Raw genomic sequence first — 20,373 nt, forward strand, 5'->3', positions numbered from 1 at the left:
TACTCCATATCACCCAGCGTTCCGGGCTTAAATAAAGTGCTGTCTTTTCATGAGAATTCCATATTAATTATGTAACCCCTATAGTATCATGCGAGATGGCATGATAACTAAATGAAACTTCTTGATTGAAAGCTTTAAGGTGATACATTTATAAACTCCACCCATGTTTACATTTAATATAGCTAAAGATTTTATTACTACGACAGGAATTTTTTTTAACAACAAGAAACAGAAACGGTACATAAAATGAATGAATGAACTCCCGGTTGCCTTCTTTATTGTTCCTCGAAAGTCTCAGCATTTCATCTCAAGCACCAGTAATAGTTTAATCATATTTTTCATATTTGTATTTGAATTATATTTCCAAATGTGTGTAAATTTATAAGGAAAATAATTATGAAACAAATCAACATTAATTTGCAAATAAAATGTATAATAAAGCAATATCAGAAGAAGAAGTGAATAACAAAACATATTGAACATGGATACTGTGTTCTACAGTTCTTCTAAATGGATTTACATGTGCTTGTCCAGCTTTTGGTGTGTAGTGAAGATACGAATGCACCATTCCTGAGTTTCATAACCCAATATTTTCTTTCATGGAGTGTTTTATCAGGGCAAGCTTTAAATATATAAAAGGCTTACCTGTTTTCAGTTTATTTTCCTCGTTTTACTCTTCCAAGCCTTGAATACATGCACTCTTTTTACTTAACAGTTCACCCCTGCTTTATCTAGTTCTACACTTATTCCCTCCAGCACCGTTACCTTACTCAGCTGAGAGTACTATACTCCTCTCCTGCCCATAACATTACTCCCTTAGTACCATAGGCCCTGACTGGCTCGCCAAGTAGGGCTGGGCCACTTTTGGTTTTTGGTTTACATTTGCATGGCAATGACTAAGGTTAAATAAATAAATTGTCTGTGACCTTTAAACCACAATTCTGATATTGTGTATTTACTGGGTAGTTTAACCAGGGTTGGGCCTGCCCGGGTATTGAGGGTACAGGTTCCCACTCCCTAACACGCTCCCCTCTTTCCATCTCTGCAACGGTCTCTTCATCCTCTTACAATAATGGAATAGATTGCATAGAGTACTAATAAAAGCATTGTGTTCCTTAGCATGTGAGCCATGCTTATCATCTGATATCATAACAGTGTGACCCTACAGGTGAATACATTACCATGGCCCACAACTAGAGGGTTAAGCTGGTCTATGAAGTGACAATATTGGCACGAGAACCCCTTATCCTAAAAAGACCTGTTTAAATCTTGAAGATATGAATATCGTGACGAAGATATGATTTCTGCATCATTATATAAGAACTTTTTATTGAGATTCCAATGCTTAAGCTGGGATAGCTGAGTTGGAAACCACTGCTAGAAACCTTTGTAAATATAGTGACAATTGGAGAACAAAAACCTAAAGCAATGCATCTAAAAGTGAACGAATAAGTTAATGAATGAATCTGACGACTGTCTTTTTTAGATATCGAGGCTGCTTCTTACCCTACGTAATATATAACTGCAGTTACCTGACCAGTATTCGGACTCTGAGACCAGGTCACAAGCTCTAGAGGTTGATCTGACCGCGACATATCCACCAATTCCCTAAAAACACAAAGTGCCTTTTGTTAATTAAATAAAACACTCACTAACGATGTTGCACAGCGCAGTAATTAGTTCCATTAATTCACAAGAGTTTTGTGTAAAAATAAAAACCCCATTGAATGCCACAAACATTAAATGAGTTTTAGTACACACTAATTTTGTTGTTGAAAAGAATTTACATTAGCAAAGTGACTAATTAGCTCTCATATACAGTAATTGTAGGAGGTAGAAAAGCAGAACTGCTAGATTCGGTAAAATGGTTTTTAATGCATCCTGTTTAGATGCACTGTTTAATTTTGTTAAAAAAAGAAATGTTTGGTTAATTTTTTTGGTTTTCTTTTAACACAAGCATTATAATGGCGTTAGTAAGTCCCATAAGATTCTTAATCCACAGGAAGATTCTGCACCTACACAGTGCTAGCAAATACTCTCCTCTTTTTCCTTATTTCAAATAGAATTCAGTATAATTTCAGTAAAATAACTTTATAACAACATAAACAATGATATTGTAGGTTCTTATCTTTCTAATTAGCTTCAAGACCATCTCAAGGCTCCTTGGAGGTCAACCTTGGTGCCCCTACACATCCCCCTGGATTTTGCAGATATAGTTCCAACACAAGATTGTCTTTAATGTTAACAGTATTGACCTAGGCATTGCATTCCCTGTCCTTATGATTTGTCCATGAATGAGGTTTTCAAAGAGGCCAAGAGTTCCCAAGCTTTGTTCTCGATAAATGGTTCTTCGTTGGGTATATGGAGCTAGGTGCCGTTTATGGCTTCCCTGTAATTTAAGCTGTTGGTGGTAAGTATTCAAACTAATGTAAGCAATTTACCCTGTCAATTATGGTGAAGTATGTACATTTCTGATATTGTGTGGCTGAACCTACAAACCACATTTTTAACATAAATTTCATTAAATTTCATTAAAAATAGTATAAATGTTGCTCTGGCTGTACTGCCATAATGTGTCCTCCTTTCTAATTAATCTGCCTTCAGCCTATTCTACAAGCCAAATATCTTGCCTCATTATTTTACCTATTTTCCTGCAACCACATAAAACTGCCCATTTGTTTGCTTTACGTCACTCTCTATTTCACACACAATTAATTCACCCAGACCACCTTGATCAACTTCTTTCGCCTCTTCCTATATGTTTCCAGGTAGATCCATATTACCTATTTGTACGTGTTCTAGATGTCTGTCTATCTACTAAACAAGCACCCTGCCTACTTATCATACTACCACCTGTGGTAAACAATGCAGTCTATAGAGGAACGAACCTCATTAGCATTGCCGTAAAGTATCAGCTCAGTGTGGTGTGAGAACAGGGATATCTTCACAAAAGATCACATGACTGACAACAATGGCAGCCTCCACGTCAGCAAATAAACGATGTTTCTAAGAACACAAGGAGTTTGTCTATACAAACCTACATTACTCTATACAACACCTCATTCATGAAAATCCCCACAATTAAACCACAAGTAAAGTTCATCTTGTTGCGTGTAGAAGAAATTGTTTACCGGAGCTAACAGAGAAACAAATCACATATTTTAACAGTGAAATTAACCAAAAAAGTAATATTAAAAATGAATGACATTTTTTAAGTACACTGCATTATATGAAAAAAAAAATTCAATATGCTCTTTTCTTAAAAAAAACCCAAAAGTGAGTCCTATAGAAAGGATGACAAACACCTGAATATGCACAAGTTAAGTTAAATAGATAAATGAATCAAAGCCTGGAATACTTGGGCATGTTAACAATGTTTAAATGTCATTTTAACAATGTTTTGTTCTGTATGTTTTCGAAACATTGTGACCCAGTTTATACTCTAATTTACTCGCTTTATAATTCAGGACAGTTAATTAGTTTCCCAGAAACTAAAACTACATTATCGTATAAAATATACGTGCTACTTTTCTCTTTCATTTGTTCATAATTAACCCTGTTAACTTTTTCAAGTTATGCTTTTCTGTATATCAAACTCATGTTTGCGGTATCAGACATTACATGTATATTACATGTTGTGTAACGAGTGCCCGCAGATTCTGTAGCACTGTTACATCAGAGGAGGGTGAAAATAAAAAATAACATTACATTTGACAATTTGCAAAACTGAAAACAACTTGTTAAGAAGTCCTGGTACAGAAGTGAGCCCTTTCCATTCTAGAATAACATATGACTCATACATAAACGAAGATATATATACAAAAGAAAATAATGATTACAGTCTGTCTTTGTATCAGGAAAACACGCAGAATAGATGGGCTGATGGTTCATATCTGCCGTCAAATTCTGTTTCTAGCAGAGCCAAGAACAGACAATGGGCAAGTGACTTTTGCGAGGAGTTAGTCCCTGTTTGGGGGAGCCTCAAATATTAGTTGAGTTTTATTTTTTTTATTATTTTTTTTATTTTTTTTTTTTTAAGAACTTTCCGTAAACAGCAAGAAGTATATTTTCACAAAAACTGCTTTAAATATCCCAAATCAGCAGACAGGAAGAAAAACAGAACATAAAAACAAATTCCTATTTTCGCCCCAGACAAAGACATCCTTAAAGAAGAACTAATGTACCATTTCCTTTCAATATTTGCTGCCATTATTCATTGAAAGGCAAAACATTAAACGACCAGCTCAGAAATGTCACGTACCACAGAAGTCAGTAGCTTGAGTACAATATAAATAAAAAAAAGTATTTTTTATTTGCAATTCAAAAGTTTCTATTTACCTGTCAGTTGATCGCGCGACCTGTGCCCTTTCTCCTAAAAAATACACTTAACCCCTTCCTCACCAAAGTTATTCAGTGCCATAATTACCGTACGTCCTTTGCCATTACTATCATATGTGTGTTTAATTATGATTTAATGCCCTTTCCCATGTTTGATGTAGCCACACAAATTATACATACCTTTTCATGAAACCACAGAAACATGCAAAAAATAATTGTGAGCGCTAGCATCTAAAAACAAGCTAAAATAAAAATAATCTTTTACAGTTTATTTTATTTCTCATTTTTATTTATATTTTGTTAAAAATGTCTCTCTTCACAAGCCAGGCTCCATAGAGTTTCACTGCCAACGCCTAGCGGAAGGGAAGGCCTTATAACGCGATTGGACATTTCTTACCTTACCGAGTACGGCTCCTCATGTCGAGTGCCGCTACACACGATCAGTCAGCAGAAAGCCACCAAATCTGGAGGGCGTCCAGGCAGCCTGATCCCCCGTGCAGCGGCAGGGAGACGTCTCCGCTGCTATGAAAAATGCATGACGCACAGGTATGCGCTAAAGCTCATTTTGGCACACCTTTGGAGGACGTACCAATACGTCCACATGGTAAAGGAGTTAAATCTTATTTTCTGGCTCTGATCCTTCAGAGGTTTTATGGAGAGATCAATAAACGAACCATCTGACAGACTCCTACGCAAGTATGAAAAACTATTATTCTGAATCAGTTTTTCTATTGCAATGGCCCCATATCTCCAGTCCTCATAGCCAGTCAATGACTCAATAGTTAATCAAGGTTTTCTTTGCAAATAAGCATCTTGCTCTTTAATTCGTGTTGCTGAGTAAAGACTTGAACACTTCATCGCTGGAGATAGATAGGGACCACATGTACCCAACCGAGTAGTCAGTCATGTTACAAACAGCAACACCACAACATTTTAGTAACGTAACTTTCTGAATAACCATCTAATATTGCTATAAAAAATATTGACTACAGTTCTGGCTTACAGGCAATCTGCATGAGCAAATAAACTATAAGATAAACTATTCTTTTCTGTACCTAAAGTGTTAACAATCCTAATATTTTAAGCAAAATAAAGCCGGAGGCCAACGATATGTATTGATCGTATGTAATGTCTTGTAGCCTGTATAGGCTAGTGGGGGAAAAACCCAGCAAACACGTCATGCTAAACCCCACGTCTCATATGGAGAGAGTTGGTTCTCAGTGCGGGGTGAAGACCACAGCCAAACAAGAAATGATTTTAACAAGCTGGGCTAAAAGGGATGACCGGGTTGCGGAAATTGTACAGAGCCGGCTATGTCTATTTCAGCCTCACTATAATTTCTGTTCCAGGAACCATGGTTGAACCATCTTTACAATTCACTGAAGAGTCATTCCTAAAACATTATTTGTATATTTAAGAGATGCCCAATTAAAGCACCAGACCTTCTTTACTTCCATCAGAGACTGTTCTGATAACCAAAATAGGACCATGAGTGCATTTTTAATGCCTCTCGGTTTGTTGAAATACAGACTCAATTAGACTGGTGCAGTGCTTAGTTTTGTTACTCTATGACTGCCACTCTTGAATATCTTGTAAAAGCCCCTTTTTTTCCCCGTCGACAATGATTTTAATGGTATACGTTGATTGTTATGGGTTTAAAATACAAAGAAAATGAAACAAGGCAAACAAACAGGCTTTTCTCTGAATAAAACCCTGGCCCATGAAAAGGCCTTTCAGCTGTTCCCATCCAACGCTAAGCAAAATATATCTGAATTCACTTTATAACTTTTTTTTTCTGTTTTCTTGCTAATTTGTATTGTTGACATTAATTTAAATGGAGTGCAGAGAGGGCAGTGAAAAGGCCCCATACATATCACAACCAATTACTACAAAGATAGCTAAAGGGCACTTGTCATTCATTCAAATCTTTCTCTCCTTTCACTGCAAATCTAAGATTGATTAAATACAGAAGGAAGTGGGATTTTACGTTTAACACACCTCTACCGCCACAGGTTTCTAGAGATTCCATAATGAAAGATCTCCAAACAGCACAGAGCTGAATGGAAAGGCCGACCGGAAGAGCGTTTTATGTGCCCTCGGGTATGAGGCTAAAATGTCAAAGAATATTTTTGTTCAAGAAGTTAACCCCTTAAGGACAATGGGTGGTCCCTAAACCCATTGAAAACAATGCATTTTGAGCCGGTACATGTACGGGCTTTGTCATTAAGGGGTTAAAACAATCCTATGATTGAAGAAAAAAAGAGCTTGCTCTCACTCTTTTGTTCTCTAAAACTAACATGTATTTATAATACTCACTGCATTTGATTTTGTGATTTTGTTTCTATGAACTGGGTACAGGCCCGGTGCCACCTATAGATAAAGTAGGCGCCCGCCTACTTTAGGTGGAAAAAGCAATTTCACTCTTTTAGATGTGGAAAGTCATCTCCCAGGGTGATTCCACTGTTGTATTATCATCTGTTTAAATCCTCTTTACACCATTGGTAACAAAATGGCTGATTTCATGTCAACAGTCTCCTTGAGCATTCTCAATATTGTTCCAATGAGCTTCTCTGTTTCCTCTGCATGGAAAAAAGGAGTCTTCTCTCAATTCCTCTTCTTCCTCAGAAGAGAAGGCTTCAAAGGACAGGTTAAGAAGGTGAGCCAGGGCCCATACTTTCCTGCTTGGAAACCGGAGGATGGCACTACTGGAATAGACTGAGTAGGCTGGGTCCTAAAGCACTCAAATGCATGCATGTCAAATTTCACAGTCTAACAGTCCCGCACGTCTACCTAAAAGACCAGAGTCAAAAGGACCTACCACAGGAGGGGAGCCTGCCCAAGGGCTTATCACTGGGGAAAGCCCAGAATGTCACTCCAGAGTCCTATTGAGGACCCCCCATGACTGTCTGGGTTCAATTCCTCTATTGCTTTACTGAGAGAATGTAGTGAGTAAAACAGGTCCTCCTATGGACCTACAACATAACAGTTATGAAGGGGCGGGCGGCAGCGAAGACCTAAATTCTACACTTTATTTAGCAAAAAAAACTACTGACCTATAGTTTAATGATCCTAATAGCAATTGTTATGGTAGCAAAAAAAAATGCCCTTGACAATCAGCTATGGGTATGTAAAACAGCACTTAAATTATTATATATTATAAATTATTACATATTATACAATTATACTAGATTCTTTAAAAAAAAAAGTATGCATCAACCTACATGTTAGTGGCAATTGACACGATTCCATGTCTACAACAATCAGAATTGTGAAAATATTTCCATGATACAGTTAAAAAATATTGTTATCAACATCTCCAATAGTTAAGTTGTTAAGATAGAAAAAGACAGACGACCTGCTCTGTACAAAGTAGGAGATCGGCAAGAAGTTATCATGGTCACATTTTACATTTCAGGGTACTTTGTATGCAGTCAGAATAAATCTAATGTGTATTAGGAAATGTAGCTGTGCAGCTCGGCTGCTGAATGGCAGAGAGAATGGAGGCTATTTGAATACTGATGCGCCCCTCACTTTCTTCTATTTCCACTAATGACATGCTCATCAAGAGCAGACAATGGGTCCGGCTGCCTGCGCCTGTCACAGTGTTCTGGTGCTGGCATTGCCAGCTTGTCACTTGCCGGCCTCATTCAGAGACTTGCGGGCTAATAAGAATTGTTCTATGAAGACAGGTGCTTCCGTTTACTGGAACATGCTCCATTCTCTCCCAGAATCCCACCTCTTCCCCTGCTCCAGGTCTGTGACAGACACCATGAAATCCACGAATGAACACCCCCATCACGTTTTGCTGCTGCCTGCGGTACAAGCAGAAAATCATTGCTGTCACAAGGAACACTAAGATGAAAAGCAAATGATACCAAGAGACAAAACGTGGGTCAAAGGGGGGGCGTTTCTAATGGCAAAACCCCTTTAATTCTTTAAATTATCGTTATCTTAAAATTATTTAAAATGAATCCTAAATACAAAGTTACAAATAAGTTGATTATTAGTAAAAACTGGAAATGATTTCTACTTGTCATGCGTAGCCAAAACACAGCATCGCAGTTAGGAAAACTACGAGTCCCACAATGCTTTGCAAAACAGTATATCTGGCTGGCAGAGCATCATAGGAGTTATACTTTCACAAAGCGAATAGCAGGAGCGACTAAGCGCACAATTTCTACTTTCATGAAATATTTTCTAGAATTTTCTCAGTAATCCAATAAAACTCAATAGCCTATGGAGCCCTGGGAACAAAGATTACAATGTTGCATAATATTTTGCAACATTAATCTGGCAGAATTCCCAGACTGAATAACAATATTGTAAAACGTGTAGCAACAATTTGGAAAAGTTCCCAGTTGCCGTAGAAACTGCAGCCACAAACTGATCAGGGGTACAACTCTACTGATGTTGAGACCAACAAAATTAGAAGATGTAAATGCAGTCGTGTTACGAACGGTCATAGTGATTTGCTTGTTTTGATACTCAGTACAATAAATTCTGTTTTTAAAATTTCAGATTCAATAGAATCATGGAATCTTTTAATATTGTTGTAAATATGACTGTTAGAGCATCAGCGAGCAGCGCGGATAAACCAATAGGGCAAAGTTACAATGGATTTTCATGCAGTTATTTGATGTTGCTGGAAACAGAGGCTGTAGTCTATGTAGTGTTGTTTGAGAAAATACCATTTGGCCGAGAAGCCACTAAAATGATTCTAAAGAAAATAAAAACTATTATCTGTGTCATAATTACGTGCTAATATAATCCGACACCAAACAGGTCAGATGGTATCTCTGTGTGCAATAAAAAATGGAATGCGTCCCTTTTAATATTTTTCATCAAATGAATAAAAAAAACAAAATTAGGTCCCCGGTGCTGTTCAGCAGTGCTGTGCAGGGGGTCGCCGCACGTGGGGCTGTTACGCGGTGCTGTGCACGGGGTCGCCACACGTGGGGCTGTTATGCGGTGCTGTGCACGGGGTCGCCGCACGTGGGGCTGTTATGCGGTGCTGTGCACGGGGTCGCTGCACGTGGGGCTGTTATGCGGTGCTGTGCACGGGGTTGCCGCACGTGGGGCTGTTATGCGGTGCTGTGCACGGGGTCGCTGCACGTGGGGCTGTTATGCGGTGCTGTGCACGGGGTCGCCGCACGTGGGGCTGTTATGCGGTGCTGTGCACGGGGTCGCTGCACGTGGGGCTGTTATGCGGTGCTGTGCACGGGGTTGCCGCACGTGGGGCTGTTATGCGGTGCTGTGCACGGGGTCGCTGCACGTGGGGCTGTTATGCGGTGCTGTGCACGGGGTTGCCGCACGTGGGGCTGTTATGCGGTGCTGTGCACGGGGTGGCTGCACGTGGGGCTGTTATGCGGTGCTGTGCACGGGGTTGCCGCACGTGGGGCTGTTATGCGGTGCTGTGCACGGGGTGGCTGCACGTGGGGCTGTTATGCGGTGCTGTGCATGGGGTCGCCGCATGTGGGGCTGTTATGCGGTGCTGTGCGCTGGGTCCAAACAATGTTTCTGTTACTGAGGACAGGATGGGCTCCTTTTTAAACCTTGTTGTATTATGCACCAAGGTGTACATGAGATCACTGCTGATTTGTTGGACAAAAGGCTCACAGTGTGTGATTTAACTTTCACGTCAGTAAACATTGGTATGACCCAGCTAAAACTTATCAGCGGAGCTCAGCCATCTTCTCTCTAATTACACACCCTAGTCACAGTAATATGATCTCATTTTCCAAGAAACTGCTCTTATAGTCAATTTAGAATGTATATTACCAGAGCGAAATAAAACTATAACATCTAGCTCGGAAATGTTCTTTATAGTAGAACCCTTCGAAAGCCAGTCACTAGCTACACAAAATAGTTTATGCCCATGTATTTGGGAATTGCATTTTTTAAGCCATTTAAGCTGAACCCTTAACTATGTTAATGAAGTAACTGTTGACTTTCACCAATAGTTATAAGGATTGTGAACCAACATATCAAGATGTCCTCACTTTCACCCGACCTTGTAACATTATATTCATGAATTATTATAATTATGAACCATGGGACAAGAGGCCATGGTTAAAAATGTGATGGTTAGAGGTTTATGTGTAACTTAGGAAACTTTCACTTGATAGTTTGGCAGACTTGAGAAGTGGTAGAGATCAATACAGTAAGCAAATGTAAGCATCGATGGGGTGGATATTTAACAATCCTGAACATAGAACAAGACCAAGCGCCAAGTAAGCATTGAAGTCTTACAGCAGAAGAAAAACGAGGGACCCGATTGCCAGATAATAATAAGCTTTAGAAGAGGTACTGGAAACAAGGGGAAGGTTCGATCGGAGCCCGAAGTAATCCATACTTAATAGCACAATAGATATTTTCCCAATCGTTAATCAGTAAAACACATTATAAAATAAAGTATTAGAAATTACATTTTCACTCTTTAAACTTAAAAGTTGCTAATTTTGCTTAAAATAGTATGCCCTTGGTTGAATATTTGCCTCATTCCTTATTCTTTGCCAGGAACAGTTAAATTGTCATGTGATACAAAAGCTGACACTGATAGGTTGTTGCCATAGAAACAGAAAGTACTACATAAGCAAAGCTTTCGAGGAATAGACTAAAAATATTTGCTTAAAATGTTTGAAAAGTTGAATTAATGTTTTGTCCAAGGTGAAAGGGGCCTGAATAAATAACACAACGTTACCTTTATCCGCCGCAGGAACGTACATAAACACATTTTATACAACGCTGAATTGTTCCTAATACATTTATCTGGACAATAAGCAACATTCGGCAAATAGAGCAGCAGCTGACAAAGCTGTTTATACACAGCGTTCCGTAGACCCCGATATGGTAAAGCAAAGTAATGCGGGGGTTTGGGCGGCTGAGACGTGCTTTTAATGGCATAATGGCTGGAGAAATCTCGTATAACACCCAGAGCTCCTGCCTAAACTTACAACATAAAACCCCCCTCCTGTCATTTTTTATAGGAACGGTAAAACATTTGATTGAATTTATGAGCTACATAATAGCCATGGAGAATGTAACTTGAATTAGAAGCAACGCTAAAGTATAATCTCAACTATAAACCCTTCTATTGCACTGTTCCTTCAGCTTTTACACTCACTTTTTTATGTTACCCGGAGACTGCATTACCATCAAATCCTTCATCATGCTGCCAAGCTACACGTTCACAACTTACATAAATTCTAGAGCATTTCTGGAGCACAAATGAGGAGAACTCTGTGCTGCTTAACCCCTTTAGCCCCCGCGTCTAGATCACGGGTACCAAACTGCTCTTGAGGGCCATAATCTGGCTTCTCTTACAAACTTCTCTAATTAACACGTAATTAATTAAATGTATGTACCGACGAGAGATGCGTTGCTTGTTACAGTAGAATCTGACACATCAGGGTTAGAGAACCCAAGGCATGGTTTCCTCTGCCGACCCAAAATTACGAAGAACTTAAAGAACATCAAGCTAGGCTGATTTCTAAAAATGAATACAAGTTAAGTCATTGGGGGGGGGGGATCCATCCTAATAAACTTTATCAATTTTAGTACAGCAACACTTCAAAAGCTTATATTTGCCTTTTTTTTATTTTATTTTTTTTAACACTGTGAAGATTCTATAAATCCACCCTCAGATGAGTCTTACACATGCAATTAAATCTCTTGATGCCTAAAGAATTATGTTATGGAATTTCGGAGCGTTAATACTCTAGATGTGATTTAAAACATCGAACGGAGAGTTCAATTAGATGGTTTTCAGTGAAATGTCCTCAAACCGCTAGCCTGTCATTTGTGTTTTTCATTCCCATTTTACCGTCCTAGACACTGATCCCCGAGGATTTTTTTTTTGTTGGAAGGCCTAATAAAAGTAAATGGGTGCAACAAAGCCATAAGCCAGCTCTGTCTGAGCTACACGTCATGTCATCTCGAGAGAAGAAACGGACCATTTCCACGTCTGGACAGACAGTAACGACTGAACTGGCAAGAACGCTGTTGAATGTGATTTATAGAATAATAGTGTGACAAATGACGACAAAAATAAACTTTTACTGCACCGAACTGCTCCTGTATTTATGAAATTTGGCCAAGTAGTGATATCTTTTATCTGCAAGTTGTAACGTATAGTGGAAATGAGCAATTATGTTGGGGTAATAGTGATTTGCTGGTGGAGGCCGAGTCGGTTGGAAATGGATTGAGGTTGAATGAAAACCACACTATGATAAATGTGAACATTGCTTTCCTGACAGATGATCTAACAGGTGCTCATAACAACTATATAAGAGGATTTATTTATGGCTAGCCACAGCCGAAGCCCTGTAAATCAACCGAGCAGCTGCACTCCACCGATACAAACTCCCTGATGGAGGAACAGTGCAAGAACGTATACAACACAATTCACTCCAGAATCCTAATCATCAAATCACATTTTTTTCACTTCATTACAGTTTTGCAGGTAAAGCAAAATTAGCTTTAATTAGAAAGATCAGTTGCTTCAATAACATGTTTATGTTGTAGATGTTAAGGGCAGATGCTCATAGGTAGACCATACCGCAGATCATATACACACCGTGTGTCCCCAAAAGAACCAAAGAAAAGACATTTAAAAATAGGGCAATATTCACTAAGCATTAATTTGTGCAAATGATCCACATTGTTCCCATAATGGCTTTTCACCTGCAAATCCAGTTTGTCTTTTAAAATGGACCTGTTTTTTTTTTTCTTTTCTTTGAACTAAGCACACCTCGAATGAAAACTATACAAGGCAACACATGCACAGAAAGCAAAGCATCTTTAATCCAAATGCTACTTACTTTTCAGAAGTAGTATCGGCTTTACACATTCCAATAACGGTCGGTGATTTGGTAAAACCATTAGGGAGGTTCCAAGATAAGGCAAATTTTTTTTTACATTTAAAACGTAAAATGTTCGGTGCAAAATTTTAAATGTAAACATTTTTACAATACGCTTTTCCTTTCAAGCATTTTCCACCAAGACAATGACACCGTGCAAGGTCACTCACACCGGCTCCCGTTCTGTCTTACCGATTAGCCATCCTTTACATCCGATCCGCTAATAGGTGGATACTGATGCCTACCACCATTCCGCTACTTCCTAATTCAAATTAAGGTATAGTATTTAGCATTTCTTAACTGCTATACAGCTCGATGCTTTTAATTTGGGCTGCTGGAAGAATACAGCTCAACACTTCAAACAACAATTTTGTCCCTTTTGTGGGCACACACAACTATATATATATATATATATATATATATATATATATATATATATATATATATATATATATATATACACACATATACACATATACACATACGAATTTAAAAAGATTCCACTTTTTAAGATTTTAAGACACAGTTTGCTCATCAGTTTTCACTTTTAGTATTATAATGTATCCATTACATTTTATTACTCAGCACAAAAGAAAATCATTTTCCCCAAAACATTATCCTTTCACTCACTGGCACTTAGACTATTACTATCAATAAAGGCTCTTAAAAAAAAAATATATATATATATATATATATATATATATATATATATTATGACAGGCTTAAAATGGATTAAACAAAGGTATAACATGAACTTAGACCAAAAATACTACATACATATATGTAGATGTCTACCTTGCCAGATAACCATATATATTAGTGACAATTCCCCTTTTTTAGCCTGTCATAAGTTTACTATTTTACACATTACACATTACTGTGATAAATGAAATAAAGATGGACTACCTGCTTACATACAAATTTATTGAAGGATCAACTCAAAATAAGCACATATTAGAGAATGATTTCCAACAATCAAGATGACCAATTATAAACTTGCATTACAGAAAACTCTAGAATACAGAAATATTGATATATTAACTCATCATTTTCTGTTCAGCACAAGCCAGTATGAACACATTAAACAGGACCTGCCATAACTGCGAGGAGCAGGAAACCTGACAACACTTTTTCATATACGAAGGCTGTAATTTACCCTGATTTGGGGTTTTTTATTGTTTGAGTGCCCAATATTTCCTTATATGGGCAAAAGAAACTGTAACAAATAGCGAATGTGTTTAAATGGAGAAATAAGTGACAGTGAAACATACGATCTTTGGTTAGCAAGCTCAGCTATCACAAGTGCTTGCATACATGATAGATACTAGCATTCTAAAGCAGGAGACGAGATCGTCCAGAGTGTATTCTTCCCACTACTGCCAGATGGAAGGGCTATTATTATAAATGATAGGCAGCAGTAGTGGATGCCAGGCACTTTTGCTTTGTGCCAGATTCAGAAGTCCAGATGTAAGCCGGTCACCCATGGGACAGGACAGGCTTCAGCTCCCGCAGCAGAACAGAACCAATCAGCGTCTTCTCCGTGTTTACGATGAGCCGCGCTGCCGAGCTTCCCTTCAGCTCCACTGTGACCAACATCAACGACCCGCTGTGCACAGTTTTAGCCGCAAATCTAGAAAAAGAACGAAAAAAGCAGAAAAATGAAAAGATAACGTGATGCAGATTGTAAATGAAACATTGATTTTTGTTTCTGTTTTTACCATATCATAACCATACGTGATCAAACATAGTTAATTTTTTTTCTTTTGCAATTAATATCAAGCGTTCTTGAAGCATGTGTGTGTGTGTGTGTGTATATGTGTGTGTATATATATATATATATATAGTTAGAATTATCGATCGATTAAAAGAAAAAAAAGGTGCCCCTTAATTTGTGATGCTTACAAGAAAACGATAATGTTGTGGATGCAGCAATTAGCCAAGGCTGTAAAATAAGGATGAATAGAGAAATGTAAGCTACCAAGAGGAACGGGATGCCTCGTATCCCCCTGCTACATAATGATCAAAAAAAAATGCGGAGTATTGAAAACACCGAGCAAACAGAACGTCCTTAAAACGTGTTATTTTCTATTAGATTTAATTGGGGGGAAAAAGAAAAAAATTAAATGTAGGGTACAAAATTCCAAGACACCAACATCTTCCTAATTATGTACAATTAGAAGGAAAACTGTCCTTTTATGTCCGGCAATTGACTGAAAAGCCGTTTTAGGTACAAAGAAGCGAAGGCCGGCGAGAGGGGCGGCTGCATTGTAGACTTTCCATTCCGGATAAAGTGAAAAACATTCTTTTTTTTTTTTTTTCTTCCTCCTAACTTCACAACAATGAAGTCGCTGCGCAAGGCCTTTTGAAAACACTAACAAGTGTGGGAGCAAGTCTGTGACCTGCTGTGACCCCGCGCCGGCGGCCAATCCCCTTCTCTCTTTTCTGAATGACACGTGTCTCAATCGGAGCCATCTGCCTCAATTTGTGAAACATCTTCAGCCACAATAGGACTCAGTTAGCCCTGACAACGGCTAACAATGGAGGAGAAAAAAAAATAAAATAAAATGACTCGACTGACAGCACGACGCCGGCTATTCAACAGCAAACCAACTGGTCAGTGTCTCATGTCTAACAATTAGCGTGGGCTTTGCGCAGATCATTCCGAGGTCTTTAGGGATCTCTTTAATTATCATCAACATAAAAGAGGGAGTTTATCAAAGATACTCAAAAAACTTCACACCAGACTTAATTAAAATATTAGCCACTTTAGCAGGAAACAGATTCCCTTTAAATGAAAAGTAATTTCTTTTTTTTTTCCCCCTTCTTCTTCTTCCCTTAATCACATCAAAGCCTCTTAACACATTACACTAGTTAGGAAGGCATTATGTGGGAATTAAATCTTGTTAACCAGTTTATATAATAATAATTGCTGTACTTTTTCTTTTATCAATAGAAAAATCAATATTTATTTCACCACTTTTTTCCCCAGACTGTGATTTTTTTTTTTGAGAAACGTTAAGGAGTGTTTTGACAGCAGCGTCGAGAATTAGACAAATTAGTCAATTTAAATAATTTAACTGTCCACCTCTATAATCTGACCGTCGGTGATAATTGCTCTTAAACATCTAAATTTTCATTTACACTTCTATTTATGAAAGCACTGTTTTGGCCTTTTAATAGCCAGTATGTTGAGATCCTGTATAAGAACACTTAAACATTTTTTTTCCCCAACATTAAGAAATAATAGTCAGACTGTGCTGGTGATTTGATTTTTATTCTCGTAAGAATGATTTAACACAGAACATTACAATTTCATGACTCACAGACATATTTAAATCATGTGTTAAATGCTCTGGGAGAACAATAAAAACCTAATTTCTTTTTTTTTTCTTCTTCTTCTTCGCTGTAGTAATTTAGCTTAACCCTGTGTGCACCAAAAGGCTGCTTTCACAATTTTCAATTTTTTTTTTTTTTAAAGAGATAATGTAATTAATTCTGGATAACGCCATATTTAAATTAAGTTTATGTCTTTCTCTATAAACATCTTAAAATAAACTTCTGAATAATATATTTAGTGTGAAAATACTGCAGGCAAGACCTCGGCCCCTTAAACACCTTCTATGCCCAGAATGCATTCTTAGAAAATGTATATTTTGGCTTTATCCGAAAGCCCATTGTGCCCTTATAATAGGTAACAGTCCCCAGAAAGAGACTTCTGTTCTCTTTTACCCCAGAATGTTCCCCTGAAACTCTTATGGCTATAGGTAAATAATATACTTTTTTAATGGTATTTACTATAATAGATAACAGTCTGATAAGTCGAGCTTTATGGAATATTACCATCAAAAAGAACATCAATGATACGGATTGTTGTGAAAATGTTTATTTCTGATGCTTCCTTATGACGGATACACTTCTTTTTCATTCCACCAAATAAAGTGAATCCTACCCGATCCGCTGCCAGTAACTTGTTGGAATCCTATAGGGCATTAAGACGTGTCCTGGGGATTTGTTTTACGATATGGGATTAGCTTACTATAGAGATAGAGAAAGTAATAGTTTCTATATATGCGTTTCTGCAGCACTCTGCGGTTCTGGATGAACTGCCAAGTAGAAATTAAGCATGTGTTGGTAAAGAGGGTGAATCCTTCATGGATGCGTTATATATCTGGAGAGGCAGAATATCGTGTTGTGACAGCATTAATCACAATTAGTTGTGTGGGTGATAGTACGTAGATATGTGCGCAGATTCCACCCAAAGAGCCTTTTATTCTCGCCCATACAGAACTCCATCAATGAAGTTCAAATCTAAGCCTACATTCGGCGCAAGCGCGACAATATCTTCCGAGATGCCCATGTGATTGTCATGGCATGCAAGTGCAATTTTCACAATATAATGTACAAAGTAATTGGATACCATATGGATGTTTGCTTTTATTGTTTAATACAAACAATTCAAAGCTAAAATATTTCCAACAGGAAAAAAATATGGCGGATACCCTCCAGCAAGATATATATTATTCACGAGTGATAGCTATGTCTGTGTTGAGCCACACCATACTGCCATGTTGAATTATTTCATCTCTCTGCCGCGAGAAGAACCGAGTGGTTTACCCAGAGCCCAGATTAAAAAGAAAAATAATTGTTTATCTGAGAGAAAAAATAAATAAATAAAAGAAATTAAAACTAATTACTCATTTTTAAACAATGATGATTTTTCAGCTTACCACATTTTAATAGAACTAAAATCAAAATGTAGTATATATATAACTAATAAATACAAATCTAAATATTCATGAAAAGAATTACCAGTGTACAAATTGCGCTTACTGCTTTTTCATCATAACCAAATCTACAGTGCGTAGAACTCAGTGCACTTTTAAATGGTTAATCTGGTAGGAATCGTTTATTATTATTTATTGTTTTATATAGCGCCATCAAATTCCATAGCGCTGTACAATGGGTAGAGATGTTTTACGAAATAAGCATAAGGACATGAGTATTAGAATTGTTCGTATACAGTAACATATGGACCTAGTGCACCTCGTGGAAATGTGTGCATTTCTAGTTGTGATTAAGCATTAGTGAAACGAGTGGCTTTGGCTGATGGTTTACTATTCCCAGGCTAATTTCTTTGTCTTCTCCTGTTCGGGTGGTTGCCGGAGGAGGTGACAATGGCCAACTACTGCTGAAACTTTGTACCCCTACATGAAGCCTTCAATTACTGCCTGCTGAAGCAGACAGAATCCCATTAGCAAGAAAGACAATCAGGCGAAGCGCTGCCCTGCCCTAGCTGTATAAAAATAATTAGCCAAAAGTTGACAAATGTGCAAGAACACACAGGTTAGCATCCTCCTACCACAACCCAACACACAGCGAAAAACAAAAGCACTACTTAAAAATGTGTAAGTAAAATCAATAGGGTGCATTGTTTATACACACACGCTCAAACCCATTGTATTGTTTAGTATTTTGGTTCTTGCCGGAATCCGTAGGCTCGACTACGCACACATGGGATTGAAGGCTGCCTCTGATATACATGCGTGTTTATTAACATTACTATACTACATTCCTAAACACACATCACAAGATTTTAACCATCTACTAGATTCATATGTAATGCTTTCATGTCGCCTGTTACTACTACGTTTAATGATCATTTACCCAGAGTAAAAAAAAAATACAAGAAAAATAACTGCAGCAAGCGAGTCTACCTATTTTTTAAAAGATGTAAAAGGACTCATTAATTTGTAGGCAAACAGTATAATTATTTTTGCTTCTCTCTATGTGATCACATGTGAAATATGCTTTAAACAAATCACCAGCTGCCTCCAGATAGGTGTACGCTAGTTAATTTAATGGGAATGTTGCTAGTTACTCCAGATTCCTATGGCCTGTAACTGGAATTGCTGCGATGAGGGGTTATATATAAGACATGGCTGCGTATGCATGGCTGTCTCAGAGGCGGATGTCATAGCAGTGCTGACACCTAGTGTACGGAAAGAGAATGCAGCCAGTTCTGTTCAATGCCAGCTCTGAGATTATTATTATATTTTATTTATATAGTGCCAACAATTTACGCAGCGCTTAATACAATACATAAATTCAAGGGGTCTGACAAGACTAGAATTGACAGACTAAGACAAACCGATACATTAGGTGGAGAGAGCCGGGCTCGCAAGCTTACAATCTACAGATGGAATGGTGAATGATGAAACATATCAAAGAAATGTTGTATAAATATTGATATCCATGAGAGCAGAGTATTTTTATGTATTTTTTGAAGAAAAGATCAGAGCCTTCTTTGCTCACATTTACCAAGGGTGCCAAAATTAGTGGAGGGCGCTGTGTCTGTGAGTGATGCCATACTGGTACACAACAATGAAGGTGTTGCTTTCTCCATTTATCACCCTCTTGGTGTGTATGAGTATGACATCACATCATACCAGAGGCGCATATGAAAAGAGCAGATCACTTCAAACAGTGGAGAGTACTCTGAGAAAAGGGGATGAAAAACACCTGGGCAAAGAGGTGTCAGCTATATGCAGACAAACATATATTCACAATACAGAAAATAATGAAAATAATAAAACATGAGATCATTTTATTTCTAAACATGTTCCCAAACATGCTTTTATATAACAAAGAAATAAATAAACACTCATTTCAAACAGCTATGGAACGGTGAAGATATTATCCTGGGCATTGTCCTACTGAAGGTAACTTTTGGTCTGCTCTAAAGTGACCTTCACTAGGACAAGCGTCATGCGCCAAGCTAAAGAACCTTCAAGATTCCTCAATCTCTAAACTTTTGTTCTAGAGCAATGTATGACTTCTCTATAAGATTATCCAACCTGGTACATTTTGCATGGCTTGTGCCACTGCCTTCAACAGTCATCCAAATACTGTATATAAATAACATGCTGGTTTTCTGGAATGGGACGCTCAGAGGTCAAAGAGATTTTCTGAAGGTACTAAGGTGAGACCTGAAAATGAAGATGCATAGCATGTATTCTGACAGGTAAATGGATTTAAGGACATTTTATAACCTTGCCCTGATTTTAGGTCAGCTGTGGGAACAACCGAGAGAGGGATAAATATCCCATTGCAGCAGTCTAAATACTTTGGGAAAACACAGACCCCAAAGTCAGAATGACCTCATTTCAGAAACACCGAA

The 20,373-nt window shown here is 37.9% G+C and overlaps 1 protein-coding gene across 2 annotated transcripts in view; it reads right to left on the bottom strand.

Annotated features, from left to right (window-relative positions):
* Positions 1–14,101: 14,101 nt before the first annotated feature.
* The window catches only part of AP3B1 (adaptor related protein complex 3 subunit beta 1), a 109,945-nt gene continuing 103,673 nt past the window's right edge, over positions 14,102–20,373 (bottom strand). For both annotated transcript variants that reach the window (XM_053447976.1, XM_053447975.1), the window contains exon 27: positions 14,102–14,826. In XM_053447976.1, coding sequence (XP_053303951.1) covers positions 14,673–14,826 — 154 coding nt within the window. In that variant the 3' untranslated portion in view covers positions 14,102–14,672. The remainder of the gene's footprint in view (positions 14,827–20,373) is intronic.

The sequence above is a fragment of the Spea bombifrons genome, chromosome 1, assembly GCF_027358695.1.
Source record: "Spea bombifrons isolate aSpeBom1 chromosome 1, aSpeBom1.2.pri, whole genome shotgun sequence".
NCBI classification, from domain to species: domain Eukaryota; kingdom Metazoa; phylum Chordata; class Amphibia; order Anura; family Pelobatidae; genus Spea; species Spea bombifrons.